Source organism: Carica papaya, chromosome 5 (genome assembly GCF_054855325.1).
Source record: "Carica papaya isolate Zhongbai chromosome 5, ASM5485532v1, whole genome shotgun sequence".
Taxonomy (NCBI): domain Eukaryota; kingdom Viridiplantae; phylum Streptophyta; class Magnoliopsida; order Brassicales; family Caricaceae; genus Carica; species Carica papaya.
In genome coordinates, this window is record NC_142313.1 from 39,312,647 (window position 1) to 39,339,944 (window position 27,298).

A 27,298-nucleotide genomic window follows, 5' to 3' on the forward strand; every position below is an offset into this window, starting at 1 on the left:
ACGTGTTTGTGTTTGATTGGATAATTGAGATTAAGAAAAATAAAAAAAAGGTATGTGAATTGATAATTGATAATGTCAACAGCCTAACTAGATATCCTGGGAGATGGTGGACGGACCGGATCCATAGGGAACCCTATCGGAAACGTGGTCTCTCATATCGGACGGGGTATGGAGACCTTATGAGTTTTGGCGCCCATACCGGACGGGGTATGGAGACGGCCCATTTCACCCTCATACCGGACGGGGTATTGAGGTTTATGGTTTTTGCGCCCATACTGGACGGGGTATGGGGACGGCCTTGGAATTAAGTTATTAATGTGAATGATTTATGTGTAGCGGGGACCCCCTATGGATCCTCATGGATACTAGTAGGCTGATAAAATATGAAAATTGTTGCCTTATGATTGAGATACAAAAGCATGATATGTGTTATGTTGCAGAGTGTGCGTGATCTTATGATATTTATGATGTAATTGTTTTCATAATTATTTTCATGAATCTCACCGAGATAGGTAGACAGTAAATGGTTTTATTATTGATTAATGAGTTTGTTATAAATTATGCTCAATTGGTCGTTTTTGTTTTCTACCAATATTTACTTATGTGACAGTGAGATAGTGTGATGTCTTTACTATGCTAGTGTAGCTAATTCCTTACTTAACAATTTCATATCATGAGGTCTTGGTTCCCGAGCCCGTTCTACAGGAGGACGACGAGTAGAAGCCAAAGAATTTATTAGTTTTTCTTATAGCATTCATTCATAGTATTTCATTTAAGTTAGTTTATTCTTTCATACTTTAATTCGTTTTTGTTATTGTGTAAGAGATGTTAATCATAATCTATTTTATTTCACTTCCGCACTTAGAATAAATATATATACATTTTCTTTTAATTTATGGGGCCGTTATAATATTAGTGGTCTGATAAAATGTATTTAAGTTTATATCATAAAATAATTTTAAAATATATATTACTTATAACGTTAAAAAATTACAGTATTATTAATCATTATATTAATATTTATATTATATTACTACTTGAAGATAGTAGTTTATTTGTATCAATTATTTTGATTTTGCTAAATTTAATAACCTAAACAAAACGAATTTTTTTTTTGCATTATTATGTTATAAAGTTTATTAAAATATTTCATACACGAGTAATACTTATTTATTTAATGTTTGTCGTATATGGTTATTCGTAGATATTATCGAACAAATTATTAATAAGAAATATATTATGCAATACAACGATGTATAATGGTATACAATTTTAATAAAACTTAAATGGTAGTACACTTTTGTACTATTTACATTTGTTTATTTAAATTTGTATATTTTATTTGTTTTCTTTTTAAAAGTATTTTGATATTTATAATTTTTAAATATTTATAAATATAACAGTAAGTCAATGTCATGTAAGTAATCACGTAGTATTAACATGTCATATAATAATGTTATATATTTTTTATGCGTTATTATACATGTAACACCCAAATTTTATTATTTTAATTTTTTAATTTATTTTAATTTATATTAGAATTTTATTTTAATTTTTTAATATTTAAATTATAAGGTTTTAATTTAATTTAATAAAAATAAAAATATTAATAATGATAAAATAGGGTAAAATTATTTTTTGGATTTAATTGAAATTGATTTTGGGAAAAATGAGTGAAAATTTGGATTTTATGGGTGTTTTTGAAAAGAAAATCGGAAACCGTGGATCAAAACGCAACTTAGGAAAGTTGTTCCCAGTCAGCAGCCCCGGCCAACCAGAACACGTCGCGTGGCAAGGAAGCTAACGTGGGAGACCATGCGGAAATGAGCCACGTGAGCGATCCGCGTGCACGCGATCGAATGGTTCATATCTCACTAGTGCGGACGGCCCAGATTTCACGCGCACGAACGGCCCAGATCGCATCGCGATGGACGATTCATATTTATTCATATTTTAATTGCGATCGGATGGTACAGATTAAATCGTGATGGACAGCTGAGATTAAATGGGGAATGTTATAAATAACCTCACCCACACCCGACCCCAAACCCTAGCCGCCAGTACTCTCGCCGGAGAAGAAGAACTAGTCGCCAGAGGAGCCAGCCGCCGCCACCCACCGTCGCACTAGAGGGTTTTCCGACCGCCAAACGAAGTAAATTTTCTTCTCTTGGCTTGTATTTCGATGCTGAATCCGCCTATGGCCAAATCGGAGCCAAACCACCGGCCAATCGGCCGAAAAACACTGCCAAAGTCCAGCTGGGCTGCCGCGGATTCTCTCGGTTCTTACCTCCGATTAGACCCTTTTCAGTTCCCGTTCGATGCAATTTTCACACCACTGTGATCACCGTCTTTTTCTCTACAGGTTGACTGGAGCAAAATATCAAATCGCGACTCGTGCCGGAGAAGTCGTCGTGCCCGAGTGCTCCGTCGCCGGTAAGTCTCGGTTTTTCGTGATTTTTTGGCCCACCGAAGACCTTAGGATTGTTTTATCGCAGGAACTAATGCAAGTTTGGCCAAAAACGGCCAGGTACCCAGACTGCCAATGGATAGGGAAGTCGAGTTCACTATAGACTTACAGCCAAGCACCCAGCCTATTTCGGTTACTTCTTACCGCATAAGCCGCATTGAGATGGAAGAGCTAAGGAAACAGATCACTGAATTGCAAGACAGTGGTTTTATTAGACACAGTGTGTCCCATTGGGGTGCCGGAGTCACTTTTGCAGGGAAGGGAGATGGAACGTTGAGACTGTATATTGATTACAGAGAATTGAACAAGGTTACGATCAATAACAAATATCCCCTTCCCATAATTGATGACCTCTTCAATCAGCTGCAGGATGCACAGATCTTCTCTAAAATAGACCTGCGATCAGGTTACCATCAGGTGAAGATAAGAACATAAGACATCTCTAATACGACCTTTCGAACCAGGTACGGACACTATGAATTCCTGGTCATGCCATTTGGGCTAACCAACGCCTCAGCAATCTTTATGGATATGATGAACAAAGTCTTCAGAGAGTTTTTTGATCAAATTATTATCGTGTTCATCGATAACATCTTAGTCTACTCAAAAAGCAGAGAATAATAAGCTCACCATCTTGCCCAAGTTTTGCAGGTCCTCAGAAACAAGAAGTTATATGCAAAGTTGAGTAAGTGTGGATTCTGGCTTGAGCAAACCGTCTTCCTATGACACATCATATCGAAGGAAGGAGTTTCAGTGAATCCCGAAAAGGTTGAAGCGGTACTTGGCTGGGAGAAGTTGACATCAATTAAGAAAATTCGGAGTTTCCTAGGGATGGTAGGTTATTATCGCAGGTTTGTGGAAGGATTCTCCAGCCTAGCAGCTCCTCTAACCCGACTCACGAAGAAGAATGTCAAATTTGAGTGGAATGAGGACTGCAAAAAAAGTTTTTTAGAATTAAAGAAGCGGCTGACTACTGCACCCTTACTGGCTTTATCGAGTGGATCGATGGGATATACAGTTTATAGTGATGCCTCCTATCTAGGCTTGGGTTGTGTCCTGATGTAACATGAAAATGTCATAGCATATGGGTACAGACAGTTAAAGAATCATGAGAAGAATTATCTCACTCATGACTTGGAGCTTGCCGCAATCATACACGCCTTGAAAACCTGGCGTCACTATTTATACGGAGAGACCTTTCAAATCTATACCGATCATAAGAGTTTAAAACACATATTCACTTAGAAGGATCTTAACATACGTCAGAGAAGGTGGATGGAACTCCTTAAAGACTATAATTGTGATATCTTATACCATCCGGGTGAGGGCAACGTGGTAGAAGATGCTCTCAACAGGAAAAGTGCAGGTATCTTCACCCATTTGATGGTTTCAAAATGCAGGCAAATTAGGACCACACAACAGGTTCGACTCCAGGACTTGAGGAGAGCCATATGTTTAGGTCATCTGACAGTCCAACCAGAACACGCCGCATGGCAAAGAAGCTGACGTGAGAGACCGTGCGGGACAGAGCCCTGTGAGCGATCCGCATACACGCGATCGAACGGTCAAGATCTCACACGTGCGAACGGCTCAGTTCTTACGAGTAGGGACAGTCCAGATCTCACGCGTGTAGACGGCTCAGATTGAATTACGTACGGACGACCCAAATTTATTCCCATATTAATCGCGATCAGACAGTGCAGATTAAATCGTGATGAACGGGTGAGATAAAAAGGAGAAAGTTATAAATTACTTCACCCACACCTGACCCCAAACCCTAGTCGCGAATACCCTCGCCGGAAAAGAAGAACCAGTCGTTTGAGGAGACGGCCGCCGCCATTCGCCACCGTACCGGAGGGTTTTCCGACCGCCAAACAAGGTAAATTTTCTTCCATTGGCTTGTTTTTCGATGCTGAATCCGCCTATGGCAAAATTGGAGCCAAACTACGGCCAATCGGCCGAAAAATACCGCTGAAGTCCAGCAGCGCCGCCGCGGCTTTCCTCAATTTTAACCTCCGATGAGGCCATTTCTGGTTCCCGTTCGATGCAATTTTTACACCACTGTGATCACCGTCCTTTTCTCTACAGGTTGATCGGAGTAAAATATCAAATTGCGACTCGTGCCGGAAAAGCCGCCGCACCCGAGAGCTCTGTCACTGGTAAGTATCAGTTTTTCATGATTTTTTGGCCCACCGAGAGCCCTAGGGTTGTTTTATCGCAGGAATTAATGTAAGTTTGGCCGAATTCGGCCAAATTCGGCCAACCCGAGGCGGATCACCGCCGCGGGCGACGGTGTCGTCGCTGGAGCGCGGCGGAGATGTCGTGTCGAAATTATGATATATGCCAAAAAGGGGACTGAGTCTTATTTGGGATTTTTTGGGACACGTGCAGGTACCGGTAAGGCGTTTTAATTTTTTAGGAAAAATTCAGCGAATTTAGGGACAGCCCGTAGGCACATTGTAGAGCCGATTTCATACCCTGAAACAAGTGAATATTTCTCACCTTATTTCCTATCACGGTATTAAAGTTCTATAAATGATACAACAGTATTTTCGTGAATTAATGGATGTGTATAATTGCTTAAGGTTGCTAATGGAGTCCGAATCTGGTGTATTTGTCGGTCAGTTGTTGTTTGATCTATTTTATAGTTTCGAATGCAATATGGTACTTGATGTGGTTATTTAATGGTTTCGTATGCATGAATCCCAGTTTCATTTATTATGTTTTGAATTATGGTGAACCCGATGTTGTGTTGTTTGTTTGGTGTTCTTTACTGGTTTACGTATTTATGTTTGATTTGATAATTGAGACCCAGGAAAATTGAAAAAGGTTATGTGAATTGATAAATGGATAATGTGGACAGCCTAACTAGATATCATAGGAGATGGTGGACAGACTGGGTTCGTAGGGAACCCTACCGGGAACGTGGTATCTCATATCGGACGGAGTATGGAGATCTTATGTGTTTTGGCGCCCATACCGGACGGGGTATGGGGACGGCTCTGGAATTAAGTTATTAATGTTAATGGTTCACGTGTAGTGGGAACCCCCTATGGGTCCCCATGAATACTAGTGGACTGGTAAAAGAGAAAATTTATTGTCTGATTATTGAAGTGCAAAAGTATAACATGTGTTATGTTACAAAGTGTATATGATTTTATAATGGTTATAATGTTATTGTTTTTATATGTTATTTTCACGAATTTCACCGATGTAAGTAAACGGTAAAAGTTTTTATCATTAATAAATAAGTTTGTTATAAATTATGCTCAATTTGTCGTTTTTGTTTTCTACCAACATTTACTCATGTGACAGTGAGATAGTGTCATATCTTTACTAGGCTAGTGTAGCTAATTCCTTACTTAACCATTTCAGAACAGGAAGACGTGGTTCCCGAGCCCGTTCCGCATGAAGACGGCGAGTTAGATGCCTAAAGATTTTATAGTTCTATTTATAGTTTTTATTTCGAGTATTTCTTTTGATTAACTTATTCTTTTATAGGTTGAATACGTTTATGGTTATTGTGTAATGGATGTTAATTAAAATTTTTATTTCACTTCCGTATTTAAAATTTTTAATACATACATCTTCATTTAAATTCACGGGGCCGTTATAATACATGTTGTTATTATAAAAATACGATAAAACACATTTTGCTTATTAATCAATATAGATTATAACATTTAAATTAAAAAATTAATATTTTATCTCATCACTAAAAAACACACGCGAGATAAATTTAATAAATATAAATAAATATCTATATAATATGGGTATCGAAACTAAAAATTAGTCATATATGAGAAGTAAAAGAAATTGTAAAAAAATATACAATTTTCATAAAGACAATAAATTTTGAGAGAGAAAATTTAAATTTTTTCTAGAATATGGTAACATAAAGAACAAGCAAATGCTAGAGAATAGAGGTTAATTGTATCAACATATTTATTAAATTTCTCTCATTTGCATTTGTAATATATAACGGTAAAATAAAATGAAGTGAAAATTTATTTAAAATATATAATTTTTATGTCTCAAATTGAATGAATTGGGTGTAGCTAAGTTCTATACATTACAACCTGCAATAATTTACTAGATGACATCGCGGACAACAAATTTATGAGAACTATGAATAATAAAAATGTGTTAAATTTATTCTATATGTCAATAAATATATATATATATATTTTTTAATTTATGCATGGCGAGGTCCACATATGGTGGACTACTATGAAAGGGAAAAGGAGATTATTAATTAATTTTGATGAATATTAATTGATTTTTTTTGTTAATTGAGTTTAATTATTATATTAAATTGATTAATTTTTGTTTATTAGTTTATGTTTTACATTGATAAATGTTGATGTCTGCGTGATTGTACATACATGTACAACTTCATTAGTAATTAATTTTAGATTAATTGAGTTGGTAATAATTAATATGATTACTTAATTTTGATTTCATTAATATGTGTTATTAATTACTATCTTATAATAATAAAATTGTTTTTTTATTAATTTATGTATTTGATTAATCCACTAGGATGTTATTAATGAATTAAATTAATTGTTTTTTTGTTTATTAATATATGCTATTAATTAATGTCCTAGATTAATTAGTTTATGTTTTATTAATTAATCTTAAGAGTAATAAATTTAGTTTTATATATGTTTTATTAATTAAAGCAATACAATTAAATTGATTTTTTACTAATATATTATATTAATTAATGTCTTAGACTATTTTTATTTTATTTATTTGCGCAATGAAAGTATTGGGCATGTATATACGCTACATATGTAATTTAATAGTTTTTTATATTTTTTAATGTTGAATTGAGATATTATATGCTAACTTTTAAATAAATTTACAAAAAAAAAACATTATGATATCTCAAATTTTGAATAAGAATTGCTTTTCAATGATTTAAAAATGAAATTATATTATATTTTAATATATTATCACATATTATGAATATTATTTGTCATAATAAAAAATATTATAGAAATAATATAATTATAATGAAATAAATTTGGTTTAATTTATTTTTGAATTTAAAAAAATATTAAAAAAGAAATCCAAATTTAAATAAATACAAATATGTATTTATTAAATATAAATAAATATAGATTAATTACTAGTATAAGCTTGTTTTTCTAATATTTAGCCTGGGCTTGTGCACTCAAACATTGAAACAATCGGGTCGGGCTTCGACGAAAAAGTTGGGTCAAATACGAACGACCCGATCCGGGGGAACCTCGGAGTTTGCCCGCTAAATTAGAGATTACAGAGTTTGGGCGGGAAATGCTGTAGCCGCACGAACCCAGCTCCAATTACTCGATCTCTACTCTATCTTCCTCTTGGTGTCTGGTGCAGAGCTGTTATACAAGTGAAATGTAGTAAAAAGCTCGAGATTTTATTGGTAGTGCTCGCCGGAAAGGAAGAAAGTTCCTCCAGAGAAGAAAACAAAGGAAAAATGCCTCCTAAAAAGAAAAAAAAGTCTACATCTTCTTCTTCATCTTCAAAGAAATCGAACGTTGCAGGAAATCAACAGTCGCAGCAGCCTTCCAAGTTCGGCATCCATCATTTCTTCGAGCGCCACACCCAAAATGCCCTCCTAGCTTCCCAAAGTGTCGGTGTTCCCGCTCTTCAAAAACCTAAACCTCCTACGAATCCGTCAATATCTGCTTCTCATGACGCTCCTCCGACTTCCGTCAGCACCGTTAATGGCCTTAATTTATCGAAGGCTACCAGCTCGGGATTTAGTGAGAACCCCAATAATGTTGTCCGTTCTGTTACCTTTGATCAAAGTAAATCAGCTTCCATACATCGAGAACCTACTGGTACACTCCGTACAACTTCGCAAGACCTTGAAAAGGAAGCCAATTCAACAACAATAGGTAACAATAGCGTCGTTTCCATGCCCCAAAAGCCAGTTGAGTTGAGTTGTTTCTCGCAGAATACGCCTTCTGACAATCTCATTGCAGTGGGTGCTATTGCTAAAGACGAACTGACCGAGGTGTCCCCTGAAATCCGCAAGTCATCGTCTCTCAAGCGCTTCAAGTTCTCTCCTGGGATGGTAACTTCTATTTCTTTTGCTTTAATGGCTCGTTATTATGGTATTTCAAAGTACGAAGATTCCTTGGATTTTCATTAAAAAAATCAATGGGTTTCTTGCATGGAAATACTCCTAATTTTGATGGACATGAAAATGTCTTTCTGGGTTTCACATTATGCTTTAGTTAGTTAATATGACAATTGATACGGAACAAAATGTCTCGGCAGTTGATAAAGCAGAGTCAGCATGATGGAGGTGATGAGGTCACATGGAGAATTTCTCCTGTGAACGAAAGACTACAAGCCGTTACAAAGCAAACACCAACTGTGATAAAAGAGTTAGCAAATTCATCAAGAATCAGCTCCTTCAACATTCGTCAATGCTCGGAAAATAAGGCACGTTTCTTCTTGATTTTGGCTCCTTTTAACTAGTTAATTTAGATAGTCATTTGACAAAGAATTGTACAGGGTTTATGTACTTCTCCTGGTACTGCTTGCAAGGTTGAGAAGTGGCTTTCTTCACCCTCAAAGAAAGCCGTTGAAAGATCTTTGGTTTCTGCAAATAAGATTGACTTGAAAAGGCCAAACCCATGTCAAAATGGTGATCTTTGTGGCAGTGTTGCTGGCACTGATGACTCATCGGCTAGTCAACAAAGTCCTTTCCGAACTCCACCATCTCTGTTATATTGCCATAACAAGGTAAAAATGTTCCATAATCTTCAGCTTTCTAGCCAGTTTTTCCTTATTCCCTTTTCCATATGAGGAAAGTAGGTTATTGGGCTATTAAATTCATGGAGTGAAGACACTGTTATGACAAGATGAAAAAAGTGAAAAAAGTGAAGAAATATTTTCAACTGAGTCTACTGTTTTATTTTGCTAAGTTCAGTTGGTTTGATTTGTTCAATTTATGGGTGCAATTGCTGTGCAAATATAATTCTCCGGTTTTTCTTTAATATATTTGCGTTTTTAATCTGACATGGGCGGAGGATATTTGATTTTATTTTCTGATTCATAATATGGTTTAAATGCAGCTGGCTAACGTCATTGCATCCAATGGAGCATCTGATCAGCTGGATCAAAGGCAGCATAGAAAGGTTCCTCAGAAAAGTTTACCACACCATGTTGTTGAATTGTCTTAACTTTCCTTTTTGTTCATTTTATATTCTGTAGACGAGGCCTGGATAAGCTGCAGACTTCAGTTGCATGGTTTTAGCTTTGCAAATGATAAGTAGCATAAAGAGTCTTATTTTTACAAGAAATTTATCGTCTGTTACTTCAGGCATTGCTTGAACTTCTAGATCAAGTGGAAGATGTCATCTCTGTTGATGACTTAGCAGCCAACATAGGGATAAATTCATCCAAAGTTCAGGTTAGATGTGGCAATGAAGTGCCTCTAAAAGTTGATTCTGCTGCAGAAAGGCCTGCAATGGATCATCCGGAGAAGGTCACAGGGACATTCTCAAGTTGCTATTTCCTTGTCTTAGAGGTGTGTTTTTCTTTTCTTTTCTTTTTGGTATTTTTATGAACCAATGTGCTTTTCATATTGATTTTGTTGGAGTATTTATCTTCCACAGGTATCTGAGAAGCATGGACCTGCTGGCTCTTCTGGTGCTCAATGCCCTTATAAGGTAGAGAAAAGCATTATATACAAATTACTTAGTTTCTTGAATACACTTAAAATGTTTCTAATTGGCTTTTAGGTTATTCGCTTACTAAATGAGCAAAGTGGGGAAGAGCGTGCTGTGTATTTGTGGGAAGAATGGTAAAATAGTTCAGCTTTCTTGATTTATAGTTTTTTCTCATTGAATCAATTTACCAAGGTTTTCCTAAAACCGAATTCTATTATATACGTACTTAGGACATTTATAAGTGAATATAAAAGAAAAATATTGTATTTATTTCAGAAAAAAGAAAAATATTGTATTGCCATTATTGAGGTAGGCTGTACACATTACATTTAAATAGGAATACAAGAGAGCTAAACTAGGAGAGTATTAGCTGTAGAAAATAATTACCCTAACTAATTTCCTTGATCAGAGGTTTGCTCAATCTCCTATATTTCAACTCTATCAGTCCTAATACTTGGTGTTGCTCTATTAGCTAGTTGTCAAACTACTGACTCATGACATGGCCGGAATAGGCCCTCAGATATTGAGGTTAGGAGAAAAGAGATGAGAGGAAATAGAGGGAGTAGAGAAGAATGGAGAAAATAGAGAGAAGAAAGAGGAAGTAGAGAGGTAGTAGAATGATTTCTGCAGATTTTTCTCATATTCCTCCATCGGTATAGTATTTGTACTAGTACCAGCTCATCTGGATAGAACAACCAGGTCAAAATTTGGTAGCTGACATTCTAGTCTGTCTTACCCACAGGTCTAAAACAGTTATATTTTAACTGAATTAGCCAAAGGAAAATACAAGGAAAGGAATAACAGAAAACGATCCTAATATCTCCTGCACTGTGCTTTGTTCCTGACACTAGGGTTCTTTATTTCTTTTCTGCTCTGCTCTGATACCATGTAAGTGACTATGGAAGAAAATTTTGTATTACCCTATCTGGGTATAAATCTTACATTTAAATATGAATACAAGATAGCTGAAAGTATTAGCTGTAGTTAATATCAAATAGTGTAATTTCTAACAATATCCGTTAGCTCTCATCCAGAATTGCCCATTTCAATGTTCTGATAATATCAGCCTTCAAACATAATCTTTGACTGGCCACTGTTCCTATGTGGTTTCAATCATTTACATACTTGCCCTTGATAAACTAAAGGTAACTTTTCTTGGCTTTTTAAACTCTTCATCTATCTAGTGGAGATTATGCTGTTGTTGGTTGACATGCCTATAATCTGTGGCTTTTGGCATTCAAACAATTATTGATCTGTGTTTCAGTCTTAATTGGTATTTTGTGTGATCTTCAGCTTGTGGGATATGATGTTAGAAACTTTTCATTATAACTGGTGTAGTTAGTTCAACATTACCTGGGCCACGTGTTTATCAATTTTTTCATCTCTCAGGTTTTACAGTGTTATTTCACCTGGAGATACTGCGAATATTATTGGTGAATTTGATGATGAAGGGAAGTGTGACGTGAATCATGACAATAATTTTCTGATCGTTCATCCAGATATTCTTGTTTCTGGAACTCGGGTACTGTCTCCCTACTTATTTTGAATTCATGTTTCTACAATTTCATGTGTGTAGATGCTTGTTCAGGTTGTTATAGTGGTAACAACTCTTGCCGTCATTTGCAAATATTTCTATCGGGTGAACTTGTGCTTATTGTTCTCTCTTATTGTCCCTGATGAACTAAAACTTTCAGGTTGCTGCTAGTTTCAATTGCCCAAGGCGAACAGTGCTGGATGAGAGGCTAAAAAGCAGTGAGCATTCAACTGCTGCATTGATTGGTACATTGCTGCATCAAATTTTTCAGGTTTTATTATTGTAAACAAATTCTTAATAACATTGATAATTTGTTTAGAAAAATACTTATGTTCTTCCTGCATGACCAAAACTTTTAAGTGTAACTAACAATTTCAATTTCGTTTTTTTTTTCACAGGCAGGACTTCTGGAGAAGATTCCTACAATAGACATTTTGGAGAAATATGCAGAAACAGTTCTTCAGAGAAATATTGAGAGCTTATATGCTTGTGGAGGTGGAGATCTATATAATGCCAATTTTGTTTATATAATTTTTGTGGCTTACTTTTTAACGGACCTGTGAAGCCATTAGATCTTTTCTTAGTTCACTGGCCACATTCTGCTAAAATGTTGCTTAGTATTTTAATTTCTTTTCAGTTCCTTAGGATTTTGATGATCATGCAAACTCTGAACCCTTCGGATTTTCTTCTTCTTCTTTTGGTATTTTTCTTGTTATTTTGTTTTTGCAGTCGATGAAAAGGATGTGCACAAAGCGTTGATTGAGGCTATTCCGAGGTTACTAAATTGGATGACTGTTTTCAAAGGTTCACAGGTGTGCTGATATTGTCGGATTGTGTGGCCAAATCTTCTATCCTTTAGTAAATAAATAGATGGCTTTTACCTTCCTTTTCTGGATATGGTTTGTACCACCACCTACCTATACATCAAGGATTATGTTGCATTGTGTAATTCTGGCCCATCCATGGTGAAGTGTTGCTGGTTTTTATGCATATAGTTAATGCTTTGGTGGCTGTGCCATTTTATTAAACACTCAATGTCTGAGATAAAACTTGCATCATCCTTTGACCACAAATGGAGTTACATCTAGAAGACCTTATTTGGTTCTCTATAGAAGTCATGGGTGCCATTTGTTTGACCTGATCAAGAAAAAAAAAGTATGTTATCCATATTCTCCATTGATACGATATGCTGTTTTTTCTATTCATTCTTTTCAGAATCAGTCGTGGTCTTACAAACTCTGCCATTGATATGGATGAATCTTTCGCTTCATACAAATGTGTAAAAGATGCTAGTTGCACTTAAAATCCGAGTACTCTACCATTGAGTTAGCAACCCGAAGAAAATAATTAGAATGTGTAGATACAATCAGAATATTCGAAGAAAATATCACGATACAATAAAAAAAAAAGCAAAAGTACTTGTGTAGCATTTATTTTTTGGAGCTATAGCTGGTGCTTTTCTACTGCTGCATGACTTAGGAAGAAAATAGCAAAATTTTAAGTTAAATTAAGTGAAGAAATTATTGTGTTTGAGTTGGTTTCTGAACTTAAGCAGAAGTAAGACAGACAAGCTAAAGGAGCCTATATAATTATCTATTTGACCCATTCTATTTTTGATGGAGCAAGGTAATCCCTTCCTTCTCCATTCTAACTTTGTTTCACATGAATTTTATGGTTCTTAAGGCATGGTATACCACCTTTATACATGTTACAGATGGATTTATATCTATTTAACTTGCACATGCCTGTTTTGCCCCCAGATCTGATGGATTGCCATTATATGCTTAATAGGTCAACTGAAATTGTTTATTCATTATGTTTAACAATTTAAAGGCGTTGGCAGGACTCAAATCGACTCACCGTTGATTTTGGACATGATGGTGGACTGAAAAAAGCTAATCTATCTGAGGTTAGGGCCTTGGCTTGTTCATATACAATTTCTATTTAATTTAGAGCTTCTTATTGATAGACTGCTTATTGATATGGGTTTCTTGAAGATAAGAATTTGTTCATAATGCTTAATGTTAGAAAGTGTATATTAAGTAAGGTAAAGGGTATGTTAGTAATATGCTAATCTCTTTGTATTAAGTGCAATTCCTTTTATTACTCATATGAAACTGTATATACAGGGTTCTAATATTCGATAAAATACATACTTTCATTCTCTTCATGGTATAGAGTTAGGTTAAAAAAATTCTACGTTCCTTCACAAATCCTATTTGACCTTCATTGCCAAAATAAGAAAAACTCTAAAAGGGGTCAACGTTCAAAACTGACCACTACACCAGCCAACATCACCATTGATCTTCATAGTCGGAAAACAACGAACCAGCTGCCTCAGTAGCTGTGTGATCCACAACCAGTTGTGCTGCCAGACAGTGTCGCTGCCCTCTGCTGCCCCAGCCCTAACCAGCGCTTTTAGTAATGCAGTCAGCTCCAGTAGGTGCACTCCAGCTGCTCAGAGCCTCAGCTCTAGCGGCCACCTTCTGTTCAGTGGCAAACGACCAGTTGTAAACACCTCTGTCCGACATTTCACCCAATCCAGCTGCGCACCTGCCCTTCTGTGTGCTGCTAACAGTTGCTTAGCCTCCACAAGCCGCACTTGTCTCCTATGCACATCCCATAGTTGCATCGGATCTCTCGTGTTTACTCCTCAACTGCGAACAACTTGGAAGTTCTGTTTTAACCCGGTAATCCTTATTTTTTGCTTAGTTAATCAGCCTTAATTGATATGAAAATTGTCAATTATGTTGGATTTATGTCCTAAATTACTGACATTCTCACATGGAAAATTTACTACAAATCAATAGTGGATTTTAACTAATCCAGACTGCCTATGGCTTTAATAGTAAGAACTATTTGAATTTGTTTTTATTTACAAAAAAACTATTTGAATTGGTCTCAACTGATTCAGACCATTCTAAAAGGAAAAGGAAAAATCATTTATCTTCTGAGCACCAGACCAGAATCAGGACAGCCAAATTTTGATGCATGGGATGAAGAGAATTCAAATGCCTTTCCATTTCCAGGATACCAAAGATTAATAATATTGATATGTTCCTACCTACTGCAAAAGAGATTTGTGATTCAATCAGAGAAACCTTTTCGAAGGTGAAGGATGCGACCCAGATATACGATCTGATTGTAAAAGCTTGGTTAGCTAAAAAAGAAATCAAATCAGTCACAAAATTTGCCAAGTTTCTGAAGAATTGGTGGGGGGAGCTTGATCAGTATCACAGTCTGAATATGAAGTGCAGTAAAGATGCAACAACTTCGAAAAGGATGATTGAAAACGATAGAGCGTATCAATTCGTGGTAGGACTTAGCAAAAAGTATAATCAGGTGAGAAATCAGATCCTGGGAAAAAAGAGACGTTATTTCTTAATGAGGTAATATCTCTTGTTCGTGCAGAAGAAAATATGAGAGGAATTATGCTTGAACCCCATAGTATTGGTAGCTCGGCAATAGCGACTATAGGCTCTAAACCATGCCTAATAGGGAAGGAGTCAAGTCACAATGAGAATTTTAGCTACTAAGGGATAAAACATGGGCGATTTTTGGTATACCTTTTACAAGAAACCTAGGCACATTAAAGAGAAGTCTTGAAAGATTCATAAAAAGCCTACCAACTCTAGCAAGGATTGAGGATAGAAGGAGAATTGGAGAAATAAGCATATGGTCCATCCACAGGAAGAAGAAAAGATTACAGACCTCAATGATTTCAATGTAGAAATTGAACAGCTGAAGACATGACTTCAACATCATGAAAAGCTTAAAGGTATATGTCTCTTAACGCATTTAGGTACTCTTCCAATTTTCTATGATTTAGATGCCTTGGATAAATCTTTTAAACTATCATGGATTGTGGACTCATGAGCTACCAGCTACATGATTGACACCTCTAAATTTTTTAACGTCTACGCTCTATGTCCCAATAATAAAAAAATCGTCATTATTGGTGGTTTACTAACCACAATAGTAGGAATTGGAAACATAAAACTCAATCCTTACTCTACTCATATTGATGTACTTCAGGTCTATAATTATGCACAAATCTCATATCAGTAACCAAATTATTCTATGGCCTAATTAAAAAATGATTTTTCCTCTTTTCTTTGTGAATTTCATGACCAGAATTTGGGAAAAATGATTGGACGTGTTGAGGTTCTAGATGAGTTATACTTCCTAGATACAGATAGAATACCACATACCATTCTCTCTACCAACTCATTAGATAAGTTATGACTTTATCACAAAGACTAAGACAAGTTAGAAAATTTACACTGCGATGTATGTGAACTAGTAAAACACCAACATGAAATCTTTTTCCCTGGTAATGAAAGAAACACTTTATTTTTTAAATTCATTCATATTGATATTTAGAGTCTCCTAAATATCTATAATGTTTTTGGGGTTCAATGATTTATTTCATAGATGACGTTCTTATCTTCTGCCACCCGTAGGAGACAGCATTGCTTCATTTCGGTGCATTTTACAGTGTTTTTAGTTGGTATCTGAACTCAGAATTAATATGAACAAAATTTGAATTGGTTAAGATTTGGTGACAGAAGGGATGAAGGTCTTTTGGCTGGTGTATTGGGCTGCAAAGTGGCGAACCTGCCCATCAAATACTTAGGCATTCCTTTGGGAAAAAAGATTCTAGATCTTGGGAGGCTGTTGTGAATTTGTTTGAGAGGAGACTCACTTGATGGAAAATGAATTTCTTGTCAAAAGGTGCGAGACTCACTTTGATTAAGAGTATATTGTCTATCCTCTCTATTTATTTTTTATCAATTTTGACCATTTCTTGCAAGATTGCTAAGAAACTAGAAATGATCCAATGCCGGTTTTTATGGGGTGATGAGGTTGGTAATAAAAGATATCACTTAGTGAAGTAGGAAGAGGTGAAACGACCTTTTAGGGAAGAGGGCCTTGGGTTGAGAACTTTGGTGGATATGAATACTGCTCTTCAAGGAAAATGGCCATGGAGAGCAACTAGAGAGTATGATAAATTATGGAAAAGGGTGGTAGAGGCTAGATGGGGTGGGAGGGATGGTTTGGACTTTGTTAGGGCTGTTCTGTATCCTCATGGTGGGAGTTTATGGAAGAAAATCATGTTGGGAAGTCAGAAATTCCTGGAACTAACTAGCTGGAAAATTGGCACGGGTGATGAACATCAATTTTGGGATGACTTGTGAATGGATGGCTGTAAACCTAAAGAAAAATTTCCTAGAATCTTTGTCATTGCACAAGACAAGAGCTACTGGTGGGGGAGATGGCTTCGGGAAAGGGGGATCAGTGGGATTGGATGGTGCGGCTATGAAGGAATCCGAATGACTGAGAAATTGTTGAATATCAAGAGCTGTTGAGTATGCTTTTCCAAATAAATTAGGTGATCACAGTGACCTTAGGTGTGGAACTTGGAAAAACAAGACAACTTTTCTGTGAAATCATATTATAATAAATTACCCAATGGGACGGATAGTGCTTGCTTTGTGTTCCCTGTTAGACAAATCTGGAGAACGAAAGCCTTCCCCAGAATGCCTTCTTTGCATGGGAAGCTTGCAAGGAGAGTATCTTGACAATTGACATGCTTTAAAGGAGGGGGAAGATCCTGGTTAACCGTTGTTTTCTGTGTAAGATGGGGGCTGAAACATGCAACCGTATTTTGTTGTGGTGCCCGGTGGTTTACAATATTTGGACTATGATTTATTGCTTTATGGGTTTAAACTGGGTCATCGCGGGTTTTGTCAGAGGAGAGGTCTGGGTGTGGGCAGGTCTATGTAACAAAAAGGCTCACATTCTCCTTATTCCTATATCCATATTTTGGGTGGTGCGGAAGAAAAGAAATACTAGAGCTTTTGATGGTGTTGAGAGAGATTTAGTGCATATTAGGGACAGTTGGCTTCACACTTTTAGGTTTTTGTTTTTGGGTCATGACATTAACGGTTTAGATGATTTTGGAAATGTCATTGACCATTTGAGTAAATTCACTTTTTTATACGGTTGGTATCCCCTTAGGACCATGGTTAATAATATACTCATATATACTTTTATTTTAAAAAAAACTTGGGTAATTTAATTTTTCTTATTGAAATATAAAATTGAGCTTAGTCATATTTTTCCCTAATTTTACACTATGATCAAAACATAGTTTAGTGTAACTATTAAATATTTCCGCGCTGATAATGCCCGAGACTATTTTAATTGAACGTTATCCTATTTCTTTCAAAAGTAAGGAACTTTTCATGAGTCTTGTGTCTATATTTCACAATAGAACAGAGTAGCAGAACGAAAAAATAGTCACTTGCTCACCGTCGCACATGCTTTTTTGTTTCAAAACTAGTTATCCAAACACTATTGGATAAAGCTGTGTTGACTGCTACCTATCTTATTAATTGGTTACCATTTCGAGTACTAGACTTTCGTAGTCTTATGGAAGTTTTAGTTGCATTTTTTTTAAGATAGGGTTCCCCAATAACCTTATCTATCGGATGTTTGAATATGTTGTTATGTTCACATATATAAGTTTTAAAGAGAAAAACTTTATCCCAAGGTCATCAGGTGTGTCTTTGTGAGATATTAATCCACATAGAAAGGATACAAATCTTACCACCCTCAATCTAAAAGTTTTATGTACCTGCCGATGTTATATTTGTTGGAATCGAGTCTTTCTTTGATCGACCTTATCTTCAAGGGGGAGATTGAACTAGAAGATAAGGAGAACATATTTTTTAACATTCCTCCTTTTAAACACTGCACTCTCTAAAGTAACCACCATACTAGAAAATCAGGGTTCATAAAATAAGCTTGAACCTCAAGTTATACAAGAAATGTTTTCTTTAGGTGTATTCAATAAGAAAATACTTGGATTTTTTATCCAAAGCAAGTTTAAGAATCCGGCTCGTGTGTTGAAAATGAGGTAAGGTTTGATAACCGCTTTCTTTCTAATATTGATATACTTATTACACTTAGAAATGGACGACAGGATGCATTAGGCATCCATTCTACCCAATCTTTAACTCTGTCTCTTCTTAAAAATACTCCTAATCTCACAAGAACTTTCTTGTGAGCTTGAATGTAGTGTTTATTCTTAAAACATTGTTGGAAACTTTAAACTGTAAGGACCGGAAAATGCTATGAATGTTGAAATGCAAATATTTGAAAAGAATCGAACTTAGAAAGTGGTGGACTTACCTAATAGAAAGAGAGCAATAGGGTTTAAGTGGATATTCATTATCAAGTACAAATCCGTCGAAACTATAGAGAGACAGAAGATGAGATCTGTAGCTAAAGGGTATTAACCAAACATATGAGATTGATTAACAAGAGAAAATTGTACTGATTGTAGAGATGAATATGGTACATGTCTTACTATCCTAGGCTTCAAATTTTAATTGACAATTACAATAGGTCGATATAACCTTCTTGCAAGGGCAACTAAAAGAAGAAATTTCCATGGAAATTCTCCCCGAGTTGACAAGGGAGTAGGAACAAATGAGGTGTATAAGTTAAAGAACTATAGGGCTTTAACAATCTCAAAGAGCATGATTTGAAAGATTATGAAGGTGATGTTATCTGTGGGATACATACTATTAGGGCGATCATATCCTATTTATTAAACACTTAGATTCAAGGGGAGTCACAACCCTCTTATTGCATGTAGATGATATCATTATAACAGGTAATAATGAAGAAAAAAAATTGGTACTCAAGCAATGTCTAGTTAGAGAGCTTGAAATTAAAGAATTAGAAAAATTAAAATATTTCATTAGAACAAAAGTGGTCTATTCAAAGGTAGGATATCCATCTCACAACAAAAGTGTGTTATTAATCTTTTGAAGGAGATCGGTAAGTTGGAATACGCTCACGCTGACACCTCAGTTGATTCTAATCATAAACTGGGATTGGCAGAAGAAGAAATGGATGTTGACAGGTAAATGTTCCAGAGATTGGTTGAAGAATTGATATATTTGTCGCAAACCCGACCAAATATCGCCAACTGGAATAATCGTGATAAATTAGTTCATGCAAAAGCCCAAAAAAGTGTACCTGCAAGTTACCTACATGGTACTCCCCTACTTAAAGGGTACACCGAGGAAGAGAATTATGTTTTAAAGAAATAATGAATTACTTCTTGAGGCCTACACTGATGCGAATTATACTAGATCATTGGTTGATAGGAGATCAACTACTAAGTATTGTACCTTCATTGGAAGGAACTTGTTACATAGAGGAGTAAGAAGCAGAATGTGGTAGCTAACCGGTGTAATGCAGAATTAGAATCCAAAGCTATGACTCAAGAAATATGTGATCTCCTATGGTTGAAGATGATCTTGGAAGACCTGAGAATTGAATGAGATGGGCTCATGAGACTCTACTATGATAGTAAGTCGACAATTAGTGTTTCTCACAATCCAGTATTACATAATAAAACTAAGCACATTGAAGTTGCAGACACTTCATCAAAAAAAAAAAAAAATTGGATAGTAGGTTGATATGCATACCTTAGATGCCCACTACTTTGCAACTTACTGATGTGTCGATTAAAGAGTTCAGTAATTCTGGATTTTAGATCATTATTGCCAAGCTGGGAACGAATGATATCGATATACCAGCTTGAAGGGAACAATAGGAAGTATATATTAAGTAGGATAAATGGTATATTAATAATATTACCCCTGTCTTTTTAATTAAATGCATTTTCTTTTAGTACTCATATGAAACTGTATATATAGGGCTCTAATATTCACTAAAACATATATTTTAATTCTCAATACTTAAATTAATTATTTTATTTCGTTTGAGAAGATTCTTCTTTTATGCATAGGCATCCTTATACGTTCATGAAATATATACTTTTTCGCGTTATCGTTTATTGAACACGCTAGTTACTGTTGCATATGATTATATTAAGCATTTAGGGCATATTTTGCATGCATCCTTCCATATTTCAGGATTTTCATTCTTCCGGTTTGCAATATTTCTAATTGTGATATACTTCCTATTATATGTTTTTTTTATGGAAAAGCTTGTCAGCATATGAATACAAAGCCATTAAATTACAGGTACTTGATATCGAGGAGATGGCATGGGCCCCAAGATATGGTTTAAAAGGAATGGTTGACGCTTCAGTTAGAGTGACTATTGAATCAAACAGAAATGAAACTAATGAGAAGATTGTGCCTTTAGAGTTTAAAACAGGAAAGGCGCCCAACGGGCAGGCAAGTATCTGTTCTTTATGGAATCAACTTGTCAGAATCTACATTACTTTTTCTTTCTCAAATAAAAAGTTTCAAACATATGAATGATGCCTCTGGAATTGTGCACTTTTGACGTGTTGCTCTTATTATCTTTTATGATTGTTTGTGCAGTCATCAATGGAGCATTCTGCCCAAGTGATCTTGTACACTCTACTTATGTCTGAGAGGTCTTTACAACTTAATCTTTCTCCTTGCTTTTTTTCTTTCAAAGGTTTTGTACTGGAAGATTAATAGCAATGGGTGGGTGGGTCAGGGTTTTGCTAATCTATATTTCACTAATGAATGAAGAGAAGTAGTTTCCTTATTTACTTTGTCTTTTAGGTACCAACGACATATTGAATCTGGTCTTCTCTATTATCTCCAATCAGATCAGACATTGGTAAACATCTTAGATTTGTGCAATATGTTACCCTCTAGAGTTTGAAGTTATATAACATTTGTTTGTTATTTGTAAAGGGAATTGTGGTTCAAAGGTCTCAGTTGGTTGGAATAATCATGCGTCGTAATGAACTTGCAAATGATATTCTTAAGGCAATGACAGTACAACAGTTGCCTCCAATGCTACGGGTATAGTTTTTACCAAATTAGTAGAATAACCTATTTTCAGACAGCTTTCTACGAGGTAGACATTTGAGATTTACTTGATATTTGTATTGTAGAGTCCAAGCGTTTGCAAAAGCTGTCGCCATCTTGATGTTTGTACTATTTATCATAAGGTAAGGCTTTTGTTCTGTGTAGCCGTGAAGGATTGAGAATTCTTGCTCTTTATCCACGAGCCAGATAATGCAAAATCCTAATTCTGTGTTTTTCTCTAAAGTAATGGAACAATTATAATAGTCTATATGAAATTTTGTAGAATTGGCTTCCCGAGTGTACTATTTCTAAATAAATCTTTCAGATGTTTTTTCATAGTGCTCATAATTTTGTGGATAAGGCTCATGGATATCATTTTAACTAGAAGGATTGTATATATAATAGAAGCTCTTTTGTCACTCAATGTTAGGAATTTGTTTTATCAGAAATGATATTGTTTTGGATCCTTTGTGATGGTTCTACGAATAAAAGGAAAAATATATCTTATTTAAGATATTTTGGTGTGCGCTTTTCTATCATGTTGCTTGCTTAAGAACCTTATATAGCTATATTTTCTGAATGAGGTTCATATGGCATGAGGTAGGTATATTGTATGTGAAATTGATATATCCGAAGAAATTGTTGATAGTATTTAGTGAGTCTTCTATCAATTATGATGGAACCGAAAGGGAGAAGGGGAGAGAAGCGGATTTGGAAGTGGAAAATTTAAATGTATAGAAAGATTAGCTCTTGGAATGTACAGGGTATAAACAACGGTAACAAAAGGAAGATAATTAAGGTAGTGTGTTAAGGTGGAAACTAGAAGTTGTGTCTTCAGGAGACAAAGATGGAAGTGATTGATGAAAAGGCGGTAAGAAGCTATGGAATATGAAGGATATCGGGTGGCGGTTCCTTCCCTCTTCTGGCATGTTGGAGGGTATTCTCATTATGTGGGATGATCACATAATGAATTGCATAAACTGCACACAAGGATCCTTTACTTTGACTTACATTTTCAGAGGTATCAGAAAAAAGCTTGGACTGGATGTTCACGGGTGTTTACAATCACGGTGAAGGGAGGGATCGTGCTTTGTTATGGAGGGACTTTATAGAGTGCAAAGCAAGTTGGAACGGGCCTTAGGTAATTGGGGGCGACTTCAATATAGTTCTGAGCAGCTTGGAACGGTCCGGAGACCATTTCAACAAAAAATGTGTCGATGAATTCAAAGATATCTTGGACAAACTGGACCTGATTGATCTTCCGTTGACTGGAGGTAAATGGACCTGGTCCAACCAACGCACAAGGCTCGCTAGTTCCAGAATCGACAGGTTCCTGGTTTCTATTGATGTACATTTTTTTTTTAATTTATGTCAAAAAAGGCTTAGCAGGTTAACCTAGGACCACTTCCCTATTTGCCCGGAGATGGATGGCATATTGTGGGGCCCTTGCCCGTTCAGATTCGATGTTAAATGGATGTATGTTCCAAAATTCAGAGAGAATATTAAGGTTTGGTGAGAGAGCTCAAGTCCCGCAGGTACGCCAAACTTTATTATTGCTCAAAAACTTATACTTCTTAAAAATGTGATAAAGCAGTGGTGCAGTTTTGAGGGCAAGAAAATGAACAGCAAATGAACTCCTTGATGAAGGAATTAAATAGCCTGGATTGGAAAGAGGAGAATAACTCTTTGACAGCCGAGGAATGGTCTCTCAGGGAGACTTTAAAAGAAAAAATTGGGGTTTTCCTACAAATGGAGGAGGCCAGTTGGAGGCAAAAATTTAGGGAAAAATGGGTTAAGGAGGGGGATAGAAATATCAAATATTTCCACTACCTTGTTAGCCACTATAGAAGAAATAACTTCATTAGCTCTTTGAGGTTCGGCGATGTTTTGATTAAAAGTAATCAGGAGTTGAGGGAAAAACGAGTGAATATTTTGCTGAATTATTTATGAAACCGATGAATTTGAGACCCACTCTGGATGGGCTTTCCTTCAACAGTCTTGATAGGGAGAGCAGCCTGGAATTGGAGAAGCCTTTTGTAGAAGATGAGGTTTTTAAGGGACTGAAGGATTGCAACAGGAATAATGCACCTGGGCCGGACGGTTTTCCTGTGGGTTTTCTACAAGAATTCTAGCTGGTGATTAAAGCTGACGGGATGAAAATGTTTGATGACTTCCATAGAATTGGAAAATTTGTTAAAGCACTTAACTCCACTTTCATTGTTCTCATCCCGAAAGTTAGTGATGCCAACACAATCAAAGACTAGAGACCTATTAGTCTGGTTGGGAGTGTGTGTAAATTAATTGCTAAACTCCTTGCTAGAAGGATGGCGAGGGTACTGGATAGCATCATTGGGGGTCCTCAACATGCCTTTGTTGGTGGCAGACAAATTTTGGATACTGCACTTATAGCCAATGAGTTAGTGGATGAGATGATCAATAAGAAAAAGAATGGGGTGTTGTGTAAACTAGATATAGAGAAAGCCTACGACAATATAAATTGGGCCTTTGTTGATTATATACTCATGAGGTTCGGATTCGGCGTTAAATGGAAGAAATGGATCACCACTTGCATCAAGTCGGTGTCATACGTAGTCATCGTAAACGGTGGCCCATCAAAGTTTTTTCATCCCTCAAAGGACAAGGTGATCCCCTATCGCCTTTCCTGTTCATTATAGTGATGGAAGCCCTTAATAGAATGATCACTAAGACCAGGGAGCACAATCTGTTTCAGGGGCTATTGGTGGGAAAAGGAAACTGTAGGGAAGAGGTAACACACTTATTTTTTGTAGATGTTCTGTTATTTTGTGAACCTGATTTGAAAAGCTCTAATGAACATTAGATGTATTTTATTGGGGTTTCAAGCGGTCTCTGGTTTAAAGATTAATTTATCCAAGTCTGAGTTTGTTGTGTTAGGTGAAGCAGAGGATAAAGTACAGCTGGCTGAGGCACTGGGCTGCAAAAAGTCTATTCTTCCGTTAAAATATCTTGGCTTACCGTTGGGGGCAAACTACAAGAATCATAGGACTTGGGATCCGATGATCATTAGAGTTGAAAGAAGGTTAGCTGGTTGGAAGAGGAGCCTTCTATCAAAAGGGGGCCGACTCACACTTGTGAAGAGTACCTTGAACAACTTACCAATCTATTATCTCTTCTTGTTGTCTATTGTGACTAAAAGATTGGAGTCTTTGCAAAGTAATTTTTTTTTGGGAGGGGGGTTAAGGATGAAGGCAGGAAATTTCACCTTGTTGCTTGGAATGAGTTGAAAAATCCCATGCAGAGTGGCGACCTTGGGATTCAGTCTTTGCTGAAGATGAATAACGCTTTGCAAGGGAAATGGTTATGGCATTACATCATTGAGGAGCACGCTTTATGGAGGAGAGTTATACCTTCAAAGTATGGTCTCAATGAGATGAGTTGGGTGTCATCTGGTAAGCTTAAATTCCACAGAAAAGGCTTATGGAAAAGCGTATGGGATGGAAAAGATAATTTTGTTAAACAGATTAGATGGAAAGTGGGGTGTGGGGATAGGATCAGATTCTCAGAAGACGATTGGTTGGAGGGGGCCCCGCTAAGAGACAGATTTCCTGTTGTTTTTGATATTGCTGTGAATAAAAATTTCCGGGTGCAGAATTATTTCAGAAGCAGCTGGGATGGTGAGGGGTTTTGGCAGGTAGTGTTAACTAGAAACTTCAATGATTGGGAGCTTACTGAATATGGAGAGTTGCTGAGAGTGCTGATTGAGATCAGATTAGGTAATAACGAAGACAAACTTGAATGGAGAGACAACAAAAAATAGTTCGTTCTCTGTCAAATCTTGGTACAAGAAGCTCAGAGAGGTTCCTCTCTTCCAGTCTCATAGGGCAGATGAATCGTCACCTTTCCCTCACAATTTGATTTGGAAGATCAAGGTACACCTAAGGATTTCTTTTTTTGCTTGGAAAGCTTGCAGAGAGTGCATCTTGATCATTGATAAATTTAAAAGAAGGGGTTTAATTTTGGTAAACGCTTGCTACCTATGCAAGCAGACGGAGGAAAGCTGCTGTCATCTGCTGTTACAGTGCCCTGTTGTCTAGAAATTATGGTGTACGGTCTATTCTCGTTTGGGTATCAATTGGGTTGGCTTGGGTTTTGTCAAAGGTGAGATTTGGGTTTGTAAGTACCTCAATGGACATTGCATTTTTGCTGATTTAATCCCTATTACACTTCTGTGGTCTGTGTGGAAAGTGATGAATTGTAAAGCTTTCGAGGGGCTTGGTGACACTATGGGTTTTGATGTTTTGAAGAATAGATGGCTTAGTACCCTTCATTTTTTGCTTATGGGTCATCCTCCTGTCTATCTTGAGTCTTTCAAGAAAATTTTTGTTATGGAGGACTAAGCTGTAAATAACTTGTATATGTTTCTCTTCTTCTGCACTCCTGGTGCTTATAGCAATACAATCTTACTACTTTTCATTAAAGAAAAAAAGTATCTAATGAGATCCTTGAGTGGATTATAGAGTTACTCATTTTGTAGTTAGGTAGTGCTGGTTTTTGTTTTGTTGGATGCAAATGTTAGCACAAAGGAATCAGATTTAGAGATTGGAGCAAAAAAAGGAAAATCTAATTTACAATTGAAGGAATGAGCACGAAGCACAATCATAAGGTTCCTATTTTATCTTGAATGGGTAGTGAGAACTCTTTTAAGGACCTCAATGAACTAAGAGACCAAGTACTGTGGTCAACATCTAGGATATTATGTTCTACAGAGCATCTAGAGAGAGAAAGTTCTTAAGTGGCCTCTCCCTTTTGCTAGCTATAGCGAATATAGTTGGTCAATAGCCATGGTAATAGCAACAACTGAAGGATTCTTAGTTATTGAGCAGAAATTCTGCAATAACGTGCTTGAAGGAGAGGTTATGGACATATATGCATTACATATAACTCGAATAGACTAATAAAAGCAACAACTACCATCATTCTATATTTGACCTTTGTCCATTGTGGGGAGGTGGTCAATACTCCCTTTCCCTTTGTCCTCAGAAGAGCTATATCGACGGATTGACCATTTCTTAATATCTTTTGTTGTTGATATATGCCTCACTCGCCAAAAAATCGCATAATTATATAACTTTTGATTTAAAAGAATTTTGATTGAATGACTTGATTATTTCTATCCTTCTTTCATTGAATAAATAGGTTAATGTACAAAAATTAATGCTAAATTTTAGTAATTTACAATGATTAAGGCTGATACTTCTCTAGCTACAACTATATAATCTAATTATAGAAAGATATAAAATATACAGCTTTAAATGCTTTTTGATATAAAATATACATACTGGACAAATTAAATGCTTTTTATCTATGACAACGTCTCCCCTCAAATTGATGTTGGTTGATCAAGAAATATCAATTTGCCAACTAGAAATTGATGACATTGTCGAGTAAGTGACTTAGTAAATACATCAACAATCTGCAAAATTTGAGAAACATGTGAAAGAGAAATAACATGATTACGGACAGCCTTTTGAAAGTAATGATAATCCACTTCAATGTGCTTGGTACGTGTGGTAGATTAGATTAGAAATTTGAATAGCACTTGTATTATCTGCATGAGGAGTAGGAGCAGATTGAGAAAATCTGGGCTTAGTCAGCAACCCTCTAAGTCAAGTAATCTCATAGCATGCAGCACACATGGCACGATACTTGGATTCGGTAGAAGATTTGGAGACCTGATTTTGTTTCTTACTCTTCCATGATACCAAGAAATACCCAAGAAACATACACCTACCTGTGA

At 36.2% G+C, this 27,298-nt stretch overlaps 1 protein-coding gene across 1 annotated transcript in view; it reads left to right on the forward strand.

Moving 5' to 3' along the window:
• The first annotated feature begins 7,759 nt into the window (after positions 1-7,759).
• Positions 7,760-27,298, forward strand: part of EMB2411 (DNA replication helicase) — a 38,934-nt gene continuing 19,395 nt past the window's right edge. Inside the window, exons 1-19 of the mRNA XM_088220842.1 lie at positions 7,760-8,367; positions 8,455-8,546; positions 8,753-8,920; positions 8,993-9,223; positions 9,556-9,618; positions 9,804-10,010; positions 10,099-10,152; positions 10,225-10,286; positions 11,542-11,674; positions 11,847-11,957; positions 12,085-12,181; positions 12,416-12,498; positions 13,530-13,595; positions 13,975-14,376; positions 20,755-20,910; positions 21,061-21,116; positions 21,271-21,328; positions 21,406-21,516; positions 21,609-21,665. Of these exons, the coding sequence (XP_088076968.1) occupies positions 7,944-8,367; positions 8,455-8,546; positions 8,753-8,920; positions 8,993-9,223; positions 9,556-9,618; positions 9,804-10,010; positions 10,099-10,152; positions 10,225-10,286; positions 11,542-11,674; positions 11,847-11,957; positions 12,085-12,181; positions 12,416-12,498; positions 13,530-13,595; positions 13,975-14,376; positions 20,755-20,910; positions 21,061-21,116; positions 21,271-21,328; positions 21,406-21,516; positions 21,609-21,665 (2,631 nt within the window). The 5' untranslated portion in view covers positions 7,760-7,943. The remainder of the gene's footprint in view (positions 8,368-8,454; positions 8,547-8,752; positions 8,921-8,992; positions 9,224-9,555; positions 9,619-9,803; positions 10,011-10,098; positions 10,153-10,224; positions 10,287-11,541; positions 11,675-11,846; positions 11,958-12,084; positions 12,182-12,415; positions 12,499-13,529; positions 13,596-13,974; positions 14,377-20,754; positions 20,911-21,060; positions 21,117-21,270; positions 21,329-21,405; positions 21,517-21,608; positions 21,666-27,298) is intronic.